The sequence below is a fragment of the Megalobrama amblycephala genome, linkage group LG3 (genome assembly GCF_018812025.1).
Source record: "Megalobrama amblycephala isolate DHTTF-2021 linkage group LG3, ASM1881202v1, whole genome shotgun sequence".
In the NCBI taxonomy this organism is placed as follows: Eukaryota; Metazoa; Chordata; class Actinopteri; order Cypriniformes; family Xenocyprididae; genus Megalobrama; species Megalobrama amblycephala.
Genome location: NC_063046.1, coordinates 18,228,962 through 18,250,370, shown reverse-complemented (window position 1 = coordinate 18,250,370; position 21,409 = coordinate 18,228,962). Strand labels below are relative to the sequence as shown.

The 21,409-nt window shown below is 35.6% G+C and overlaps 2 protein-coding genes across 3 annotated transcripts in view; one reads left to right on the top strand and one right to left on the bottom strand.

Annotated features, from left to right (window-relative positions):
* Positions 1 to 1,883, bottom strand: part of mettl15 (methyltransferase like 15) — a 92,114-nt gene extending 90,231 nt beyond the window's left edge. The window contains exons 1-2 of the mRNA XM_048184403.1: positions 1,728 to 1,883; positions 942 to 1,206 (exon numbers count right to left, since the gene is read on the bottom strand). Of these exons, the coding sequence (XP_048040360.1) occupies positions 942 to 1,199 (258 nt within the window). The 5' untranslated portion in view covers positions 1,200 to 1,206; positions 1,728 to 1,883. The remainder of the gene's footprint in view (positions 1 to 941; positions 1,207 to 1,727) is intronic.
* The window catches only part of kif18a (kinesin family member 18A), a 32,856-nt gene continuing 12,983 nt past the window's right edge, over positions 1,537 to 21,409 (top strand). Inside the window, exons 1-10 of one of the 2 annotated variants that reach the window (XM_048184402.1) lie at positions 1,537 to 1,702; positions 3,396 to 3,768; positions 5,786 to 5,943; positions 8,112 to 8,216; positions 8,480 to 8,590; positions 9,137 to 9,334; positions 17,602 to 17,778; positions 17,914 to 17,988; positions 18,140 to 18,240; positions 20,820 to 20,982. In XM_048184402.1, coding sequence (XP_048040359.1) covers positions 3,450 to 3,768; positions 5,786 to 5,943; positions 8,112 to 8,216; positions 8,480 to 8,590; positions 9,137 to 9,334; positions 17,602 to 17,778; positions 17,914 to 17,988; positions 18,140 to 18,240; positions 20,820 to 20,982 — 1,407 coding nt within the window. In that variant the 5' untranslated portion in view covers positions 1,537 to 1,702; positions 3,396 to 3,449. Of the gene's footprint in view, positions 1,703 to 2,687; positions 2,875 to 3,395; positions 3,769 to 5,785; positions 5,944 to 8,111; positions 8,217 to 8,479; positions 8,591 to 9,136; positions 9,335 to 17,601; positions 17,779 to 17,913; positions 17,989 to 18,139; positions 18,241 to 20,819; positions 20,983 to 21,409 lie in introns of those variants that run through there. The other variant, XM_048184401.1, reaches the window with a different exon arrangement.

Here is a 21,409-nt window from a genome sequence, read left to right as displayed (position 1 = left end):
GTACGCCAAGGTCTGTGAGCACACTGCTAACTTCCCTACCCTTCCCAAGAGGGGACAGTTAACAAATTGGGAGTCCTAAAAGTTTTGGTGACGAACAACTTTTTTTTCTTGTCAAGACGGCATGTGGTTAAGATGGCGATGACAAGTCAACATTCCGCCTCCAGGTTTTCCCACATACATACACAAATACACAAACACAAAAGTTCAGTGTTGCGCCCTGTGTAGGAGTTAAAAAGGATGCACATTATGGTCTTCTTCATTAATTATTTCTATGTAAACATGTCACGAATCACATGATTTCTGATGATACTGCTATTCGAAAAGATATTTGGTGGAGGGTAAATGAGTCAATATTTTGTATTAGATCAAATATTCATTTATTCATTTGGCATTTTACAATCTTATCTAATGAAATCAGACTTGATAACTAAAAATGTGCAAATATTGTACCTTTAGGGATACAACAGCCTGTCACTGGGGCAGTGCCTTTATAGGGACAATTACGTACCTTATTTACTCCTTAAAGGTTCATTTCATAGTAGTACTTTAAGGGTACATACTACTACTCTAATGTACTAATATGCATCTTTTAGTGCTAGATAAGGTACCCTGTTGTACCACTAATGTACAATTTTGCACATTTTCTTTTCTGACAGTATAAGTCTTTATGCACAGAATCATTACAGATTCAAAACAAAAAATGAAGTGCAATAGGCCACTGGTGACGTAGATCAACAATGTGTACATCTCCACTTCTGTGATTAAAAACACAGGACTTAGACCTTAATTATTGCCTCGGTTTCTACAATCACAGACTGTGTATACAAGTCCAAGATGCAAATGACACAAATGTGATCTCACAAACTGCTAGATACACATGTATAGCCAACGTAAACACTTCATTTCAGTGAACGCTGACTTCTGATGAAGAACTGACTGACCTGCCCGGGTTTGATGTCCAGAAACTGCAACACTTCCTTTACCATGACTGGTGTGTGTAAGGGTCTCTCACTTTGGGTTGATATCTCTGAATTTCTGAACTCAGAATCAGGGTTTGAAGGCACTGAGCCAGTATAGGGCCTCCCTGGATGCCACAACTTCCTCCAACATCGTCTGAACATTCTGGAGCTGAGGTCAGGAATCACGTCTTTCCATAGTCCCAATGTGCAGGGTGTTTCCATGCAACGATATATGGGCATTTGGGTTCTGCACAGAATAGAGGACATAAAAAGGTAGGAGATATTTCATGAGAATAATTCTGACAAGCTATAAAATCCAAGAGACATCATTGCTGTCAAACATGCCATCTGTTTTACCTACTTTGTAAGTCATTAAAGTTTTAATCAAAAACTGTGATATTGTAAACTAACAATCACTTCAAAATATAACTCAAATATGGCGTGAACATGCAAAAGTAATAGGATAAACCACTTTCCTATACATTTAATAATACCCATGTGTTTGTAATTTGTAAATGTCTCTATCACTTAACATCTGTTAATAAACTCCCGCCAATATGACACACGACACGGGAGACACAAGGACACAGCAGGACGCAAGAGCAAGGGTTTGTCAGGGATGTGTTCGTGATCATATATTCAGATTTTAAAGGAAGTGCATGTATTTGTTATCATGTCTGTCAACACATGATGTATTTAAAGACAAGTCTCCGCACACCATACAGTAGATATCATATTCAAAGGTCAGTTCGTAAACATAAAACTTACTATGCAAACAGATAAAACAATACAGCAGGTTGTGAATTAATGCTTAATCGCTATTATATTAATAAGCAAGGTTGTTTAGTCCTTCATTCAGCGTTGTGCTGGAGGTTCATGAGTGCAGCTGTGACAGCTCCCGGAAGAAACAAGAAATGACGATTTTGTGTTCCTCCTGTAACAGGACACGCATATACAATCAGATACAAGCGGTGAAAATCACGCCTTAGAAACATCAATTAGCAATCTTGACAGAATTCTGTAGTGATATTTTACATATGCAGAATTTGATTAAATTCATATACGAGACACTTCAATTAATGTTCATCAGTTTAATCACAATATCTCAAATTAAGCACATATATTTTACTCCATACATAGTTCAATGATGCATGCATCTAAAGAAATGTTTTATTTCTGGTCAGAACTGTGAGTCTCAAACTACAGAGTCAAAAATGTTTTTCGTTGATTTTCTACATTTACATGTATTATATATAGATAGATGTGAAATAATTTAATTTGTTTCTTTTAATATGACAATACAATTTTATAATCAATCAGTTAATTATTCAAAATGTGTTTTTCCACATGTCATGTGACCACTGCCATATTTACATGTTTAGAGATCGTGATCATATGAAAATATATGTAGTTTCAGTATTATACAGTATTCAGTATATCAATATATTTTTGCCCCTGAAGCTTTGAAACATCTTTGGGGCAAAAGAGATCAGTGACATCGCTGTGTACAATACAACACGAACTCTTTTTAGACCATTAAAACTGAAAAGCTCATTTCAGTCACAGGATTTATGTGGAACATAAATTACATTCAAAGTGTCAGTCTTAACTGAAATCTGCTATATATTACATGATTTCGAAATCACATTGTTCAATGTAATGATACATTTTATTCTATATTTAATCGTGAATAAAATTCTCTTTCGCCTAGATTCAGTCATAGCGTCATACGTCTCTGACGTAAGAATGTGCTCATCCAATCAGATGCAGGGACGGAACAGCAGCTTGCTTTTGAAATCTTCGCGCTTACGGTTTTGGTTTTGTTTACTATAAACTCGAATGTAGGCTTTAAAATTAAAAAATCTCTTAATACCATAGTCATATCATTCGCCGCGGATTCATATTGTATCAGATGGTAGGTTATACACATTTATAGCGTTAACTTCTATTGTGATTGAAATAAATGAATGAGCAGTTAGCTGCAGCTTTTAGCGCAACGCTAACAGATGCTAGTAACTAATGCTAATAAGAGTTTTAAAGTAAAAATCAACCTAACTTTACAGACAGATGATATAGTCAGTCGTGTAATGAATATAACTGGCCTTGTGTTACTGTGCGATTAAAATGAATTGGCACCAGGTTGCAGTATGCTAGTTTGGTTTCAGCAATGGCCTTATATTAAAACATACTGCGTACAGTATGAGGCTCAATGTTAGTTTTATTATTTTAAGCCCCCTTATGTTCTTCTGTTCAGGCTTATTTATCATGGTATCATAATAAAACAAACTAATGTATTTTGCCAGTATGTCTCAAAAGTAACTGAGCAAAGAGTGAAATAAGTGTGTCTTAGGATTTTGTTTTGGTTTGTGTTTTTTTCATTACTGTTAGATTGTTTGAAATCACTCTGTTTTTAAATTATTCTCTTGCGTTGTACAGATACACAAACATCAAGGAGCAGAGATTTTCAGTGGGAAGCTCTAAAACAAGACAATGTCAGATGTGGAGGTGTGCAGCCATGTGAAAGTGGTGGTCCGTGTCCGTCCTTTAAATGACAAAGAGAAGAATGGAAATTACAAGAAGGTTGTCCATGTTGTTGACAACCACATGCTTGTTTTTGATCCTAAAGAAGAAGAAGTGACATTTTTCCGGGGACAGCGGATAGGCAACAGAGATGTGCGAAAGAGAGCCAATAAGGACCTCAAGTTTGTGTTTGACAGTGTGTTTGGGGAGGACTCTTCGCAGGTGGAAGTTTTTGAGAACACCACTAAAGCAATAGTGGATGGTGTCCTGAATGGCTACAACTGCACTGGTGAGACAGTTTATTTCTCTTCATTGAATCTGAAAGCATATTTCTGTGCCATGATGTACTTGATTTCAGCAGTAAAACCAGGATTTATCATGCAATTTTGGGCTGACAGTGTTTGTCTTGTTAGAACTTGATACAGCATACAAGTATTTAAATAAAAGTTCCTGATTCCTTTCTCACATTTTGATACTGCTACAAGAGGAAGGCCTGTGTTTTTTGTTTTGTTTTTTTTCCCATTCCTCCATGCTAGAGGGATTTTGTTTGGTTGGTGTATTGATTTGTCATTCCAATAATCTGGGCTGCATTTCTCAAAAGCATCGTAAGCCTAAGTAAATCAAAGAACTATTGGCACCAATGGTCTCTAAAATCATCTTGTCTCACAATACTTTTGGGAAACACACCCCTGGCAATTTATAAATTCATTTTTAGATCCAGTTAAATTTTTTGCCACTAATTGATCAGGGTTCCCACTCGTCCTGGAAAACCTTGAAAACCTGGAAAATTGATGACAAATTTTCCAGCCATGGAAAATTGGAGAAAATGTAAAATGTCCTGGAAAATCTTGTAGTTGTCCTGGAAAATTATTTTTTAAAAAGTTCTTGGGTTTTTCTTTAGTCAAGACCAAAGAGTTTATCACTGACCTAAAACAATCACCATTAGTTCAGGAATGCTGAGTTTTGACACGTGAGCATAGTATTTTTTCAATGATGATGTTTAGTCTTGTGTTGCCACTTGCAGCAGTTATTATTATATTGTTATAGCATGTTATTAACTGCTTAAATGCATAATCTTTTGCTTAATTAAGTTGATTTTCTGATCATATTTTTCCCAAGCACATTTTACCAATTCCAAACCAATCAATCTTAATAACTACTATTAATTTTGTATTTAGTCATGAAGTTTAGTCAAGAATTAAGTGTGAAACCATCAGCAACCCTTTAGTCTTCAGCGCCACCATTTTCCAGAACTTCAACCTACCTGGATTCTCTAGGAGTGTGAGGTGTCAGGATCTCAGAGACTTAGGTTAGGTAAAGAATCCTAAAAAATGCCCCCGATTTAAGAATCACATACTGAATTATAGTAAAATACAAGAAGACAGATTTTTTTTATAGGCTTTATAGACAGACAGATTGAGAGTGACTCTTAAAGAACCAGCACCACATCCTCTTGTACCACTGTTTGAAGAATTTATCTACCGGAATCTAGCTTTAAGGTGTCGGTGTTTATTTTCAGTTCATCTCTTATCCTGAAAAGTCCACCTTGCAAAGATAATTATCTTCCAAAACTTATTGCCAAAAAAAAATAGAATTGTGCATCAGTAGTTAATTAATGATATAATAAATAAATAAAAAGGTTAGCCTAATTGCAACTTTTTATCTCACAAGTCAATATTTTCTTACAATTGTGAGTTTACATAATTGTGATATAAGCTCGCAATTGTGAGGGGAAAAAAGTCAGAATTGCGAGTTTATATCACGCTATTCTTACCATTTTTCTCGCAATTATTACTTTTTTCTGCCATTTGACAGTTTATATCTTGCGATTCTTCTTTTCTTAGATATAAACTTGCAATTGCGAGAAAAAGTCAGAATTGTACGTTTCTATCACGCAATTCTGACTATATCTTGCAATTGCGAATATCAAATCACAATTATGTAAATTGCAATTGCGAGAAAAAAAGTCGCAATTAATTTTTTTTTTTTAACGGAAACATTCTTTCATAGTCATAATGTATGATTAAGAGCTCATATTAAAAACTTATAGTTAAGTCATGGCAATAAACCTTTTAAAGACTTAGAGAGCAATATATTACTTTAAGGCGTAATCCAAGTCTTTTATTCCCATTGTTGTAAAATTGAAAATGTCCTGGAAAAGTCCTGGAAAATGATCGCTGAAAAAGAGTGGGAACCCTGATTGATATTTCTCAGGAAATCAGACCTTTCAGATAGCTTATGTCATTATGGTAGTGGTATAGCTGATCAAGTTTATTCCTAAATTTGTGTCTTTTTTATTTGGTCAGTGTTTGCTTATGGAGCTACAGGAGCAGGAAAAACACACACCATGTTGGGCTCTAGTGATGCCCCAGGAGTGATGTTTCTCACTATGAAGGAACTGTTTGCTCGTATGGACCTCATCAAGGAGGACAAAGTATTTAACATAGCTTTTTCTTATCTTGAGGTGAGATTTCAAATTTCCAGTGCATTTATTCATTCAGATTTTTGTTTTATATATATATATATATATATATATATATATATATATATATACTTTTTGATAGCTGGAATATAGTAGTATTTTGTGTGTCTGTCCATCATACACTACCATTCAAAAATTTGGAGTTGGGTATGATTTTATTTTTAAATGTTTCTTAAAGTCTCTTATGTTCACCAAGGCTGCATTTATTTGATCAAAAATACAGCAAAAACAGTAATATTGTGAAATATTACAATTTTAATATATTTAAAAATGTCATTTATTCCTGTGATGGTAAAACTGAATTTTTAGCAACCATTACTTCAGTCTTCAGTGTCACATGATCCTTCAGAAATCATTCTAATGCTGATTTGGTTCTTAAGAAACATTTCTTATTATTATCACTAGCTATGCTTCCATCCACATATTTTATGCGCATTTTAGGATAAGTCAAAGATGCTCATAAATTTAAAAAAAAAGTGCATAAAAAAACTCGTACACTCAATTGAGGCAGATCAAATTTTTGTCTGATAAGGCAAAATAAATCCCTCGATGCGCAACTGGACTAATCAGTCGACTAATTGTATTGCACAGCATTGCAAATGTTGGTTTGATCATTCTGAAATGCCTGAGCCAATGTCTGATTGATTTGGTTTAATTCCCTCCCATAAGCATCTCGCACGATTGCATTCCCAAACACCAGGCATCTGGATGCAAGATATGACAGAGTTTATTGCGTTTCGTCTGTGCGCTCTGAGATGCAAGGCATTTGTGATGTTGGGGAAAAGAGTCATAGTGGCTTCCCCGATTGAATTGCAGCAACTTTTTTATTATTATTACAGATTTTATTTTTAATTTTTATTACAGATATTTTGCGCCAGTTTCCCAGGAAGTGATGATTTTGTTCTCTTGCACACATGGGCTATAAATGCTGCTTTTCGCAAATGTTTTATGCGATCTTCCAATTTTGCGCGCAAGTTAAATTCACAACTGTGGATGGAAACATAGCTAATGTTAATAACAGGGGTGAATTCCAGAAAGGAGGTTCAACAAACTCTGAGTTAAAATTTGAACTCTAAGTTGATTACCCTGAGATGGGAAACTCTGAGTTCAGTTTCAGAACAGCTAAATTGAGTTCAATCAGCTCTGAGTAAGTTGACTCTTAGTTAAGAGTGAAAATCCCACAGGCAAAAAAAAAAAAAAAAAAAAAAAAAAAAAAAAAAAACAGGATGCAATAATAACATAGTCTAAATTATTATATTTATCAAAATTATAAATACTTTTATTATTAAACATTCGTTAGGCACTTTACTTCCACTTTTAGAACATTTTCTTCATTATTATTGAAAAACCGTGTCACACGTTAGTTCTACACACCTCACGGGCTACTGCCTACACCACTACATCCCCAAAAAACAAGACTAAATATCTTATCTTTTTCTTTTATAGAAATTGCATCTTGATTTAAGAATTTTTAGATATTTGTTCTTGGAATGTGACAAAAATACTACTGTAAGAAAAGCATTTTTGCAGGGTGAATGGAGTATTTAAACATCACTTATGCTTGATACTATGGTAACTTTCCCAGAGGTTTAATTTTGTGTTTTATTGGAAACGAAAACCCTTTTCTGGGCTCGTGAGTTTACAACTAAACCTGCTTTCTGGAGTACACCCCAGTTGTGCTGCTTATTTATTTATTTATTTATTTATTTTTCTAGGATTATTTGAATAGAAAGTTCAGCTTTTATTTATTTGTAACTTTTTGAAAGTCTTTACAGTCACTTTTGTTCAATTTAATTAGATCTTGCTGAATAAAAGTTGTCTTACTGACCCCAAACTTTTGAATGGTACTGTGTATGTTTTAAAGGTGCACTCAGTGTTGTTGGTTTTTTTGTTTGTTTGTTTTTTTTTTGCACTAGTCAAGATATTGCAGTCCTAAACTTATACTGAAACTTTACAACATGGATGCTGAATAACACAAAAGCAAAATATTTTCATGCCATTTTTTAAGTACCTTTTTAATGAGTGGAAAACTGATTGCACCTTACAAAAAGTGCTATGTTTGTGTTGTAGTTTATTGTTCCTAGGGCAGGTCAAATTAGCCAGTCCTTTTGGGTTCTGAGCAATAAGGTTCTGCCCTTTTTTCTGAACAGGTTTATAATGAACAGATTCGAGATTTGCTAACTAACTCTGGTCCATTAGCGGTGAGAGAGGATGGCTCCAATGGAGTTGTGGTTCAAGGACTCACCCTGCACCAGGTGAAGTTGGGCTGCATGTGTCATCTGTGCATTTTCTGTGACCTTGATTCATGTCACCATAGATCATGTTGATAGATCATGTTGATTCATGTTGTCATTGGTTTATTTCGTCTGATGGTGTGTGTGTGTGTGTGTGTGTGTGTGTGTGTGTGTGTGTGTGTGTGTGTGTGTGTGTGTGTGTGTGTGTGTGTGTGTGTGTGTGTGTGTGTGTGTGTGTGTGTGTGTGTGTGTATATGTGACTTTATACTTTTTTTACTTTGTAGCCCAAATCTGCAGAGCACATCCTTGAAGCTCTTGACTATGGCAACAGGAACAGGACGCAGCACCCCACTGACATGAACGCCTCGTCTTCCCGCTCCCATGCCGTATTCCAGGTAAAAGGCTTCTCGCTATCTTGTCTCTTTTTCTCTGTAAACATAGAGATAAAAACAGAGCATAAAAACAGTTAAACAGAACCGGATGTGGTTCTGTGTAACTGTTTTTATGCTGTTAGGTCTCATTCTGTGTGCGGGCACCCCTATGGGCCTGAGCAACTTTACATTAATCCTCTTGTTTTGATATTAAGTGTGAGCTACCAGTTGACTGGACAATTTGAAATTTTTTTTTTTTTTTCTCATGTGTGCTATTTGTGTATTTCCTGGAAAATTTGACAAGGCAATAACAAATTAAGCTGTTTTGCTTCTCTGATTGTTTTATTCCTAGACTCTAAAATGTAGTTTGTAATTTCAAAAGTAATAAAGCTTTGATCTTCTCTGCAATCCAACATCTCAGCCATCTATCAATTGATCTTGGTGTTTCAAAGATAACTGCACAGTTCAAACTAGTGTCAGCTGGCTTATAAAGTTGTCAGGCAAAAATATAAATATTCAGTCTGCCTGAAAGATGATCTCAGTCCATCTTTTTTTTTTTTTCTTCTTCAGATCTACTTGAGGCAGCAGGATAAGTCAGCCACTCTCAATCCAAATGTTCGTGTGGCCAAGATGAGCTTAATCGACCTGGCCGGCTCAGAAAGAGCCAGTGCGACCAATGCCAAGGGGGCTCGTCTCAGAGAGGGGGCAAACATCAACCGCTCGCTCCTCGCCCTGGGGAACGTCATCAATACGCTTGCCAACCCCAAAGTAGGTCTACATCTCTCGTTAAGCTTGAGGGATTACCCAGATCTTGCTGAAAAATTTTTTTTAATTATTTTGTGATTAAATTTAAAATATTTTATGTGATTTGGATGTGTAAACATGGGCTACAATTTGATGACATGTGTACACTTTTAGTTAAAGGTTTGGACATTTAGATTTTTTTCTCCTTATCGATTGAGTTTGGTTCATTTGGATGATGTGAGTGCTGTCTTCTGAACCCTGATGCGCACCCGCGGACCATACCCGAGTCTGCTTAAAAAGGGCTGTCTGGGGTACGGTTCATGTGATATGAAGGCAATCATAATAAATCTTGGAAGTGAACCGCTATTAATGATGTATGATTTGATAAAAATGCGTGCTTTACTCACTTTCCTAACGAGCGTGACTGTTATGCTGCAAGCAGAGAGCTAGATATCTTATTTCTGCTCCCTTTCAGCATTCTTTAGAGCATTTGCAGTACAAGATCTTGACCAAAAAATCGATGCACCTCTTGATGGAAATAACATCAAAACATTTATTTCCAACGAGAGGTACATCATTTTTTGGTCAAGATCTTGTATTGACAATGCAAGAGGTGAGCACTCTGTAAAGTCTCCTCTAGCACATCCCAAAGACTTTCAATGAATTTAAGGTCTGGACTCAGAGGTGCCAATTCATGTGTGAAAATGATTCTTCATGCTCTGAACCATTCTTTCACAATTTTAACCCTGGTGAATCTTGACATTGTCATCCTGGAATATGGCCATAATACATCTTAATACATGGTTGTTTAAAAAAGGAAAAGCTACACACTCCATCTTTTAGGGTTAAAATAACCATTGCCAAACACATAACATGCTAGAAAAATAATAATCACTGTAATAATGATCCATCCATAGACTCTTAAGTATTTGCCTATTAAAATCCAACGACTTTTTTTTTTTTTTTTGGCTGGGCAGTGTATATTAGTGTCACCGTCACTTGATGGCGGACCTGGTAAAGAAGCTGTCAGTGAATCAAAATATTAATTTTGAAGACAATAATTTTGAGGAATAGTTTTCATTATTATTTTTTTTAATGGTAATAGGTTTGTACCACTGTGGCAAAGTGACATTGTCACTGTCAAATAGGTGTGTTTGACTTGAAGTGGCGCTGCACAGACTGATCGGTTTATGACATCAAAGTACCACGAGAGCGATTCAAAAGCAAACACAGCCGTCTGATCTCTAATCGCTCTCACAGTACTTTGATGTCATACAAGCACACTTAACGTTTCTCTGTGGCAGTGCATATGTACGACTAATTGATAACGAAATATGTTGTTTACTATCATTGTCAATTACTAACCATTTTATCAATACGTGTATGAAAGAGTTTATCAAAGAATGTTGTACTTTTAGCTTCATTTAACACAAACTTAAATGTGTACAATAGACACGCAAATTCTGTGTGGGCCTACCACAAAATTGCCTGCACCTTGCTGTGATTTAAACAAATGTATTTACTGTATCACTATTACTTATCTTAACTTTAGCCTTTCTTGGCCTTTATCCAGTCTGGGTCAGCTGGGGTCATACTGTGCTGTGGCACATTTGCTCTGATGGTATTAGTCTTCCCCTCTCTTCTTTGCTTTTGGGACAAACCCAAAGATTTCGCTGGCTCTGTGGTTCAGGGACTGATGCTATCAGAGTTAGGAGACCTACAACCCAGACTCTGTTGTGTACACTTATCCCTTTCCTCAGGGCTGCTGTGTGTGTGTGTGTGTGTGTGTGTGTGTGTGTGTGTGTGTGTGTGTGTGTGTGTGTGTGTGTGTGTGTGTGTGTGTGTGTGTGTGTGTGTGTGTGTGTGTGTGTGTGTGTGTGTGTGTGTGTGTGTGTGTGTGTGTGTCCCGCTCATGCACTAGCGCTGATTCCAATAGGCCTCCACCAGAGATGCTTTGTGGAATTGTATCCAATTTTTCTGTCTCTGAGACGGTTTGAGGGTAATTTACCACCCAATCCCATTAGCCCGTGACGGATATAGAATGTAGTCTTAGAAAATGGCTGTTAAATCTGCCTTGCGGTGTTTGTTTCATGCCATAAGCTATTATAAACCATCCTTTAATTATTATTGGGTGTTAGGTGGGAATTTGCTACTGTGTGTGTAGCGTATGTCTCAAATCCTGACAGATTATTTAACTTTTAAATCGCATTGGTTATGAAAAAATGGTGGATGGAAGCTGGTGTTTCATGTCTGCTTTTTGAAATTGATTTCTTCAAATTAATGCTGTATAAATTTATTGCATTTAGGTGATTTACTTTTTTTTTAATAGGGTACAAGTCAATTTGAGAGTCACACCTGTAAATACAGTTTAAAGCGTTGAATTCAGTAAGATATTTTATTTATTTTTTAAAAAGCAATTAATACTTGTATTAAGCAAGGAGGCATTAAATTCATCAAATGTGACACAGACTTTCTTAATCTTATGTTATGAAGAGCCAACATAAATACACATGATAGATGTTTTAAAAAAAACTTATTTAATTATATTTCTGCAAGCAAAAAAAAACATATTAAAAGACCAGTACTGAACATAATCTAGTTAACATTTATAATTAATTTATTACTGAAATATTGCAGGTATATGTAACAGTTAAAGTATTTATCATAGTGTACTTTAAATAACATTTTAAAAAATAAATGTCAGAAAAATATCTGTTCTGCTGTTAAATAAATACCAGTAGTGCCATTGTACGAGGATGCTGTCATGTTACCATAAGTGTCCCTGTGTACTGAGCCAGGGTCCTTGCTGTCCTTTCCAGTGCCTGAATTCATGCTCACAATATAATGATTCTCGACCTAGAGAACTGATTGAGACACACCAACAGTTATTGTACTGTGTAAAAATATTTGACAATATTACTGTTTTTTTTTTTGTTTTTTTTTGTTTGTTTGTTTTTTGATTAAATGTAAAAGGAGTCCCATTCAAGTTGTCTAAAAAGAGTCTCGCTGTTTGTGCGAAAGTAGAATACCTTGGACATTTCATCACTGAACGCATGACAGATGATGAGGATATTGAAAGGCAACGCCATATGATGTATATGCAGGCGAATGTACTTTAAGTTTAATTTCTGTTCAGATGAGGTGAAGGTGTCACTTTTTAAAGCATATTGTACAACGCTTTATACTGCTCATTTGTGGTTCAACTATAGAACATCTAGTTTACAGGAGCTGCAGGTAGCTTATAATGATGCAATGAGGATTTTACTAAAGAAACCTAGATGGCATAATGCAAGTGAAATGTTTGTGAGAGCAAGAGTAATTACTTTTAAAGCACTGTTACGAAATCTTATGTATAGATTTATCTTTTTAAAAAGTTAAAAAGAACAATTTATTCAAAATAGAAATCTTTTCTAACAATATCACTTTAATATCACTTTTTATCAATTTCACACATCCTTGCTGAATAAAAGTATTAATTAAAAAAAGTATTAAAAAAATTACTGACCCCACAATTTTGAACGGTAGTGTATATTGTTAGAAAAGATTTCTATTTTAAATAAATGCTGTTTTTTAAATTTTTATTCATCAAAGAATCCTGAAAAAAAGTATCACGGGTTAAAAAATTGATGATTGAGTATCAAATTAGCATGTTAGAATGATTTCTGAAGGATCATGTGACACTGAAGACTGGAGAAAGGATGCTGAAAATTCATCTTTGCATCACAGAAAAAAATATATATATATTTTTATGTATATCAAAATAGAAAACCATTATTTTAAATTGTAGCTGTTTCACAATATTACTGTTTTTTTTTTTTTTTTCTGTTTTTTTGATCAAATGTGCATGTTATGGACTGGAGGAATGCACAGTGCATGCAGGGGGTATGGTCTCAATAGCCCTGCAGTAAGTAGTGTTCTGTGTGAATGTGATTGAGCAATGTGCAGGGTAAAAATTCAACTAAAATTGCATTAAATATGGTTGTTTTAACCAAAATTATGCTGCAAAATGTTTATTTTTTTACTACATTTAAGTACCCTGTTATAGGCTAATCTGCAATTTCGCATATTCCCGTTAATTCCCATATATTCTCGTTAATTCCCATTAATTCCCATGGAAAGTTTCCAGCTTTGAAAATTCCTGGAATACAATCCTATTCTCTTTTTTTTTTTTTTTCTTCTTCCCTAATTTTTGGACCTTGAATCTGTAATAAAGGTTGATTGATTTGAATCTTTTTAAATATAAAAAATACAAAATTCAATGGTACTGTACATACAAATGCAGACAGAGGATCCAGTACTGTCTGTGAACAGGTAACTGAGGTCAGTCTCCTCTAACTTGTGATATCCTTCAATAAGACACAACAGCAATACATGAGACTTTGTGTTACCTCGTGTCTTAAACCACATAATTACAAAATTATTATTACAATAATAGTGAATGTAAACAACTTACAGAGCTCATACTTGTACCACCTGACTGCTGCATATTCATTTCAGCATTGATAGTGTTGACGTAGAAATGCATAAATCCAAGTCTAAGGATGTGAACAGCTCCAGATAGAACATCACATGTTGCCATCTTGTAATTACAGGTATGACATGCTGTGAACGCAGAATAAGATTGTTTTTTGGTTCAGGAGGAACTGTAAAAGGTGGCTGCTGTTTGTTTGCAATACTCTGTGACTGTCTGCGAACAACTCTGCATAGCCTCATGAAACATGCTGGTGATGTGTGATGTCTGTGCGAACAGGGTGCGCAGACTTATGAAAATATGTATGTTGACAGGACCGACAGGACCGAATGCAATGATTGGATGAAAAATTTTTGGTCTTGAGACTTCTGTTGAAGATATATTTACATGTTTAAATATTTAGACCACTTCTATTATTGATTGCTATCAGGATGTGAAAAGAGTTTCAACCAGTATAATAAAGTGTTTATTAAAAAAAAAAAAAAAAAAAATGCCTACCCAACATTTAATTTTTATTCTCCTGTTGTTATCAGACTCTCAGATATTAAGCTAAAAACTCTGGTTCTGTTCATTTAGTTTTTCTTGTTCTCCACCTCCTAAACACTTAAAATACTTTTGTTTTTCCCTGCTACGTCACAATATCACCAATTTCTGACATTTTTAATAACTTGAGAGAGGTTTACAGTTACTGGCGATAATGTAACAAAGCATGTCTTATTCCATATGTGCGTCAACAACGTTACAGACAACTAGCATTTCTGTCACATCAACTGAACATGCTCTAAAAATATGACTCTGGTGACTCAGGTCTCCAGTCTCTCTGGCCGAGATTGATAGAACAAGAACATCTGCAAAGGTTGTGTGTGTTTATATAAGAAGTTTCTTATATTCAAAGTCTGCATTTATTTGATTAAAATTACAGTAAAAACGGTAATATTGTAAAATATTAAATGTGTTTTAAAATAACTTTTTTTATTTTATTTTAAAAATGTAATTTATTCCTTTGACAGCTGATCATTCTAATATGCTGATTTGGTGTTCAAAAAGCATTTCTTATCAATGTTGAAAACTTGTGCTGCTTTTTTGGTGGGAACTGCTAAAATAATTTCAGCATTTATTTGAAATAAAAATGTTTTGTATCTTTGTCAATTTTGATCAATTTGATGTGTCCTTGCTGAATATGTGTTCATTTCTTAATGACTCCAAACTTTTGGACCATGCTTGCATGGCTTTATTCTGGGTGTGAGAATAAAGGTTTGACTGCTGTTACAACCAATGCGTGTGTAACCGCATTGTGTTGTTTCTCAAACGTTTGTTTTCAGTGATGAAGTACTGTAGAAGTTTACTTGTTCTAGCTCATGTCCAAGTATCTAAATTGCTGGCTTTGTTTGTGTTTATTTTACTGAAGAGCAAAATGGAGAGAGGCATTATTTGAACGTTAAGGCTGTTCTAGTTTTGTGCTTGTTTGCTTTGTCTGGAGTTTTTCAGCATGCAGTATATCTTTGTTTCGCCTGTAGTACAGCTGACTCTAACAAGTCTGTGACCTATAAATATGGAAATGGTCAAAAACCTTATGTTCACTTGAGTTATTTTGGTGCTAGATAAGTGCAGGCCCTCTTTTTTGTGTGTGTGTGTGTCTGTCAAAGCAGCATCCATGTTGTTTTCAGTTTTGGGACTTGTATTTGTATTTGTAGTCATGTCCAAATATATAGTTGTTCTGGCACTGTTTAAATATTCTCAAGGGATTGTTTGATTTGTTGATGTACATTCATGTTTGTGTTGTGTTTTCTGTGGTTTTTTTTATTTGCCGTTTGATACTGGAGTGTTTTGGCTGGTGTGTGTGTGTGTGTAAGGTGAGCAGGTTTGTCCCTGTCTCTGGGCCCCTCCGCAGTGCAGCTTCATAGGTATTGTTTTCATGCCATCCGCATAAATTAACCTGTCACACAGACGCTCTCCTTACCCACGTTCTCCTGGGAGGGCCCAAAACAGGCCACTCGCGCTCTCACACACACTGAGGGAACATGATGCCCTCAGAAATGTGATTTTTTCACAAACTTGCTAACGTGATGGTGCGGCTTGTATGTTTTTTGATTACATAAGCTGGTGTTTTATCACTAGAAATGCCCCTTTTTCTTCTTGGTTGATGCAGTTCTTACCAGAAAACGAGGAAATGGCTGAAATGTGGGCCACAGTCTTTATTTCACCCCTTTGGAACTTGACAAACCCCTTTGCAAACAGGCCACTACTTGATTCAAAGCCATAATGAAAACATGAACACATACACAGTCCAGATGTAGGATATAGTTTGATACATCAGCTGGATGAGATCAGATATACAATGTTTCCACATTTCCATCTCCTGACTGCTGTTTTTTCATTTATGTTTATGTTGGCAAATTGTGCATATGTCATTCTCCATGTATGTTTCACAAGGGGAAACTTGGCTTTGATGTTTTTTGTGGATGTCGGGATATGGACTGTGTATCAATCAGTGGATTCTGAGATTAATTAGACCATCAGTTTGTGAATGCTTTCCTTTTGGGTCAGACAGGCCAGATTGATGTTAAATGTTGGATGTTGGGTTAGTTCACCCAAAAATGAATTTGTGCCATTAATTACTCTCCCTTGTGTCATTCTATAACCCTTTGTTCATCTTTGGAACACAAATTAAGATATTTTGATGAAATCCGAGAGGTTTTTTTTAATCCTCCATTGAAAGCAACGAAATTACCTTATTAACTTATTAATTAATATTTTTACATTAACTGAAATTAATTTTGCAAAACACTCTTATGTGCTGTTTTTATTTAAAAAATGCATAATACAGTAAAGTGATAAGTGTAAGTGAACAGAACTTCCATTTCTGCAACACATTCACTATGTCCTGTAAACATAATTTCAGTATGTAAATAAAATGTTAATTTTGTGATTGGGAGCAAATATAGATCTTACTAATGTAGTACATGTTAATTTGGTAATGAAAGTTGACACATTGTTTAACGTTGTGATGAAACCGTAATGACAATCTTTTCCTGGGTATCGTGACATAAATCAAAACGAAACGGATTATCAGAAAAGAAAAATGCACCGACTTGGTGCTTTCCATCGGTTGCTGATTGGATGGAGGCAGATCTAAAAATATAAGCTTACAGTCAAGTGAAAAGAGCAGGGATTTAAGTGGACTAAATGGTTAGAGAATACCTGTATACATCACCAGAGAGAAGTAATTTCACCTTAAATCAAGTTATGACATTGATTTAAAAATTAACAGGTAAAAAAAAAAAGCATTAAATATAAAACATACACAAACTAATTGTTCACAATAAGATAACATGCATTTAGAAAATATGGTGAATTTTTATTTCATGTTGACTTGAAACCACAGTGTGAATGTCTTAAGATTTATTTGTCTCACTTATATCCTCTCTGGGTACCTTGTCTCACTATAATAAATGACCGTGCATCAGTGTTTTAGCTATTTAGTTATTTTTGGAATTTTTAAAACGCTTTTAGAACTATCCAGACACAAGGATTCTCCAAAGACTTGTATTAGAAAAGACAAGAGCAAAAGCTTGTCTTTGATTGGTCAGTAACGTTTTTAAGGCAATTCTTGGCAAAGGATCCATTGCAAATTAAATGTAAACTCATCTCAGAAATTGCCTAAAATGAAATTAAGCCTAATCATGTAATCTAAGCCTAGTTTTAGAAGGCTATTGTTTTTTTTTTGTTTTTTTTTGTCAGTTTCTTATGCATCCTTCTGTGATATTCTTGAATTTGATATTTTCTATGCTTTCGTTTGTTTTGTTTTTTTTATTCTCAGTGTAAGAAGACACACATTCCTTACAGAGATAGCAAGCTGACACGGCTCCTCAAAGACTCTCTGGGTGGAAACTGCCGAACTGTGATGATCGCGAACGTCAGCCCGTCCTCGCTCTCCTATGAAGATACACACAACACTCTCAAATATGCCAACCGCGCCAAGGAGATCAAATCCACTGTAAGTCCTACACATACACGCACTGCTTCAGCTGTCCCCCAACCAACAAAATGCCTTAAATCACCCACAAGTTCACCACCAACAAAGTGATTTTATAATATTAATTGTATTTCTGATTCTCTCACTGTTTTTCAGCTGAGGAGTAACGTGATGAGCTTGGACAGTCACGTTGGCCAGTATGCCATCATCTGTGAAAAGCAGAAAGCAGAGGTAAACAAATAAGACTCGATGAATCTCATCCTTAATCACGTCTTAATGTGGAACTATTTACTTTGTAAATCTGGTTTGCTTCTCCTGTTAGGTGAGATGGGTCTAATCCACATGAGACTAGCTTGCCTAATGAGAGTGTATGTGCTTGCAGATTGTCATGCTGAAACAGAAACTCAAAGAGTACGAAGAGCGGAAGGTGGAGGTTCCTGCCCTTAATCCAATCCCCATCCAGAGAAGAGCAGAATTTGAGAAGTAAACAGTGTGTGTGTGCGTGTGTGTGTGTGTTGTATGAGGACGGTTGCGTCCAGTCCATAAGTGTGCACTCATGCTGCACAGCAAACTCTATATCAGCATGCGGCTTGAGACCTGTGTTTTTGTTTGTTTAGATGTTGTTTATTTTATGCCATGTGTGATGTGCCGCTCTTTAACGCTGTCCTTTGAAACTTTGAATATGCCTCAATTATTCATAAGTAAGAGTACACAGGACAAAGCCAGACACCATCGCAGGTGGAGGTCTTCTTACATCTGCATTTTTCATCAGGCCCAGTGGAGAGTGGAGACTTGTGCTTTGTGTTTTCCTCTTTCTTTAATTTTTTACGTTTGTTTATTTTTAATTGTTTATTGTTTGTTTTGGACAGAAATGTATCACCGTTTTGCGACAGATCCCACCGCCCCACCCCTCAGCCTCGAGATTTTTTTTTTATGTGTATGTGTGGTTCTCGTCAGCAAAAACCGCCGCAGCATCCGTAGATGGGAGGGAGAAAATGAAGGACAGGCAGAGGGAGGAGAGAAAGAGGGAAAATAGCGAGGGTGGGAGGGATTGAGAGGGGAAGGAGGAGGGGAAAAAGCTGAATGAGTCTCACTCCTACGTGTTTCATTCACCGGCATCAGAATTCACAACTTGCCGAGCGAGTGAGGGAGAGGGAGAGAGAGGTGCTTGGCGGCAGGGAGGGGCAGCGTGCTCCTGCCCGCATTAATAATGCAGGAGTCTGGCAGTGTCGGCGCTGCACCAACATTATGGCCCCAAATACAGCCTCTGCACTCTCTCTGTCAATGGAGACTTTGTTTTTCTTTTTTTTTCAAAACTAATACCGCCCACACACAGTTCAGGTGATATCTCAAAGTATTCAGTGAGGTGCCGTATGCTGTGTTGCAAAAGGCTGTGTGGAGTATTGAAGGCTCTCAGTGGAGAATGTGTTTTGAATGAGAGCATGATGGCCTTTAGCGCTTACCTATATTAAATTAGAAGAAAAGGATGCAGTAAGGTGAGATATCTTCTCTGTGATTTTTGGATGCATTCATGGCCAACTGTTGGGTGTGTTTCTATTTTTCTCAGTGCGACCTGCACTACAGCTCAAAAGTTTGGGATCAGTAAAATTTTTAAGTTTTTTTTTTCTCTTACAACCCCTGACAAAAGTTATGGAATCACAACACTTGGAGGATGTTCACCCAGCCATTTTTCTTTACAGCAAACATACAAATCACAGATATGACACAAAAAAAAAAAAAAAAAATTTTTTGTTCAATAGCTTAACATTCTGGCTTCATGATACATACCTCAAAACCACTTTTTTATTATTATTATTTGCATGTATTTTACCAGATCAAGTTGAGGGAAAAAGTAAGTAATCACTCAATGTTGAGGAAAAAAATATAGAATCATCTTTTAATTTCCATTTCTAAAACAAATACAGAGACAAATCTAAAAATGCTAATTAGTCTTTAGTTAAAAGGGAGAGCTTACACACCTTATGGAGCTGTTGGCAGTGAGCCTGATTCCATAATTTTTGCCAGGGGTTCTATGTTCACCAAGGCTGCATTTATTTGATTAAAAAAGCAGGAAAACAGTAATATTGTTAAATATTATTACCATTTAAAATTATGGTAAAATGTAATTTATTCCTCTGATGGCAAAGTTGAATTTTCAGCATTACTCCAGTCTTCAGTGTCACATGATCCTTCAGAAATCATTCTAATATGCTGATTTGGTGCTCAATCATTATTTTAATTATTATTTTTTTATTATTATTATCCATGTTGAAAATGGATGTGCTGTGTTTAATATTTCTGTGATTCACATTGTTTCTTTGATTCTTAGTGCAGCATTTATTTGAAATATAATTCAATTTAAAGCATCCTTGATGAATAAAAGTATTCATTTAAAAAAATATAATCATTTAAAAAATATAATAAATATAATGACTGTTTTCTCAGAATAATAAAGGTGCCATCTTTGTTTTGTTTTTTGTTTTTTTTTTGTGGCCTGCTGATTTTTATTTATTTATTTATTTATTTTTTGCAGCCATGTTGTTCCTTTTTTTTGTTTGAGTTTATTTATTGGTGTTTATCAGATGAGGAATTTTGACAGTAAAGTGCAGGGAGAGAGGAATAAATGTTTTTGAAATTGAGTATCAAGGTCAGTTTAATGTTTTTCATTACTTTAAATTTCAAAAAGACCATTTAAAAAGTTTGGGGGCGGTAAAAAATTATTTTAATTTTTTTGAAAGAAGTCTCTTATGCTCACAAAGGCTGCATTCAAACTCATGGCCCTGTGAGCACATCATCTCTTATAGGTCAGAAGCAGTGTGATACTCTCTGCCACAGTTCCAACAATTTTTTTTTTTTATTATTTATTTATACATATACTGTAAAGAGGATAGGAAATCATGGTGAAATGCCTCTTTTGTGTGTCAGAACATATGCATTAACCACCAGGCAACTTTTCATACACAGAACACATACAGTCAGTATAGGTGAGAGGAAAAATGAGAGTGATATCCATTGAATAGAGACAATAACTTAATGTCTGTTTGCTTTTTGTGTTTGTGCAGGATGTCCGAGTCCCTGCGAAGTGTGTTTGCAGCACGTTTGCAGGTCCGTAAAGAGCATCTGAACATCGAGAAGCAGCTGAATGAAAGCAGGATGACTATGAGACACAGAGAGTTGTGGCACCAGCAGAGCCTGATCTTCTTTCCTGACAGCAGGGCCGAAAGGGTAACAACACTGATTCATACACATACACGGTTGTTTAAAACTCTAGTAGCAGAATGACTAGATAAACTACAATTCAAAAGTTCAGTGAGACATTGATAATAATAACAAAGTTTTCTTAAGCCCAGCATATTAGAATGATTTCTGAAGGATCATGTGACACTGATGACTGGAGTAATGATGCTGAAAATTCAGCTTTGCCATCATAGGAATGTTACATTTTAAACGGATATTTTAAGTCGAAATAAAGTTTCACAATATTACTGTTTAATTCTATTTTTAATTAAGTAAATGCAGCTTTTGGGAGCATAAAGCCGGGGACACACTTAACGACTAGCTGAAACATTGAGACTGAACTGAACACTATGATTTTAAATGCTGACTGTAAACACAGACACAACTGGCTCTGACTCAGCACGTTTGGGCATGG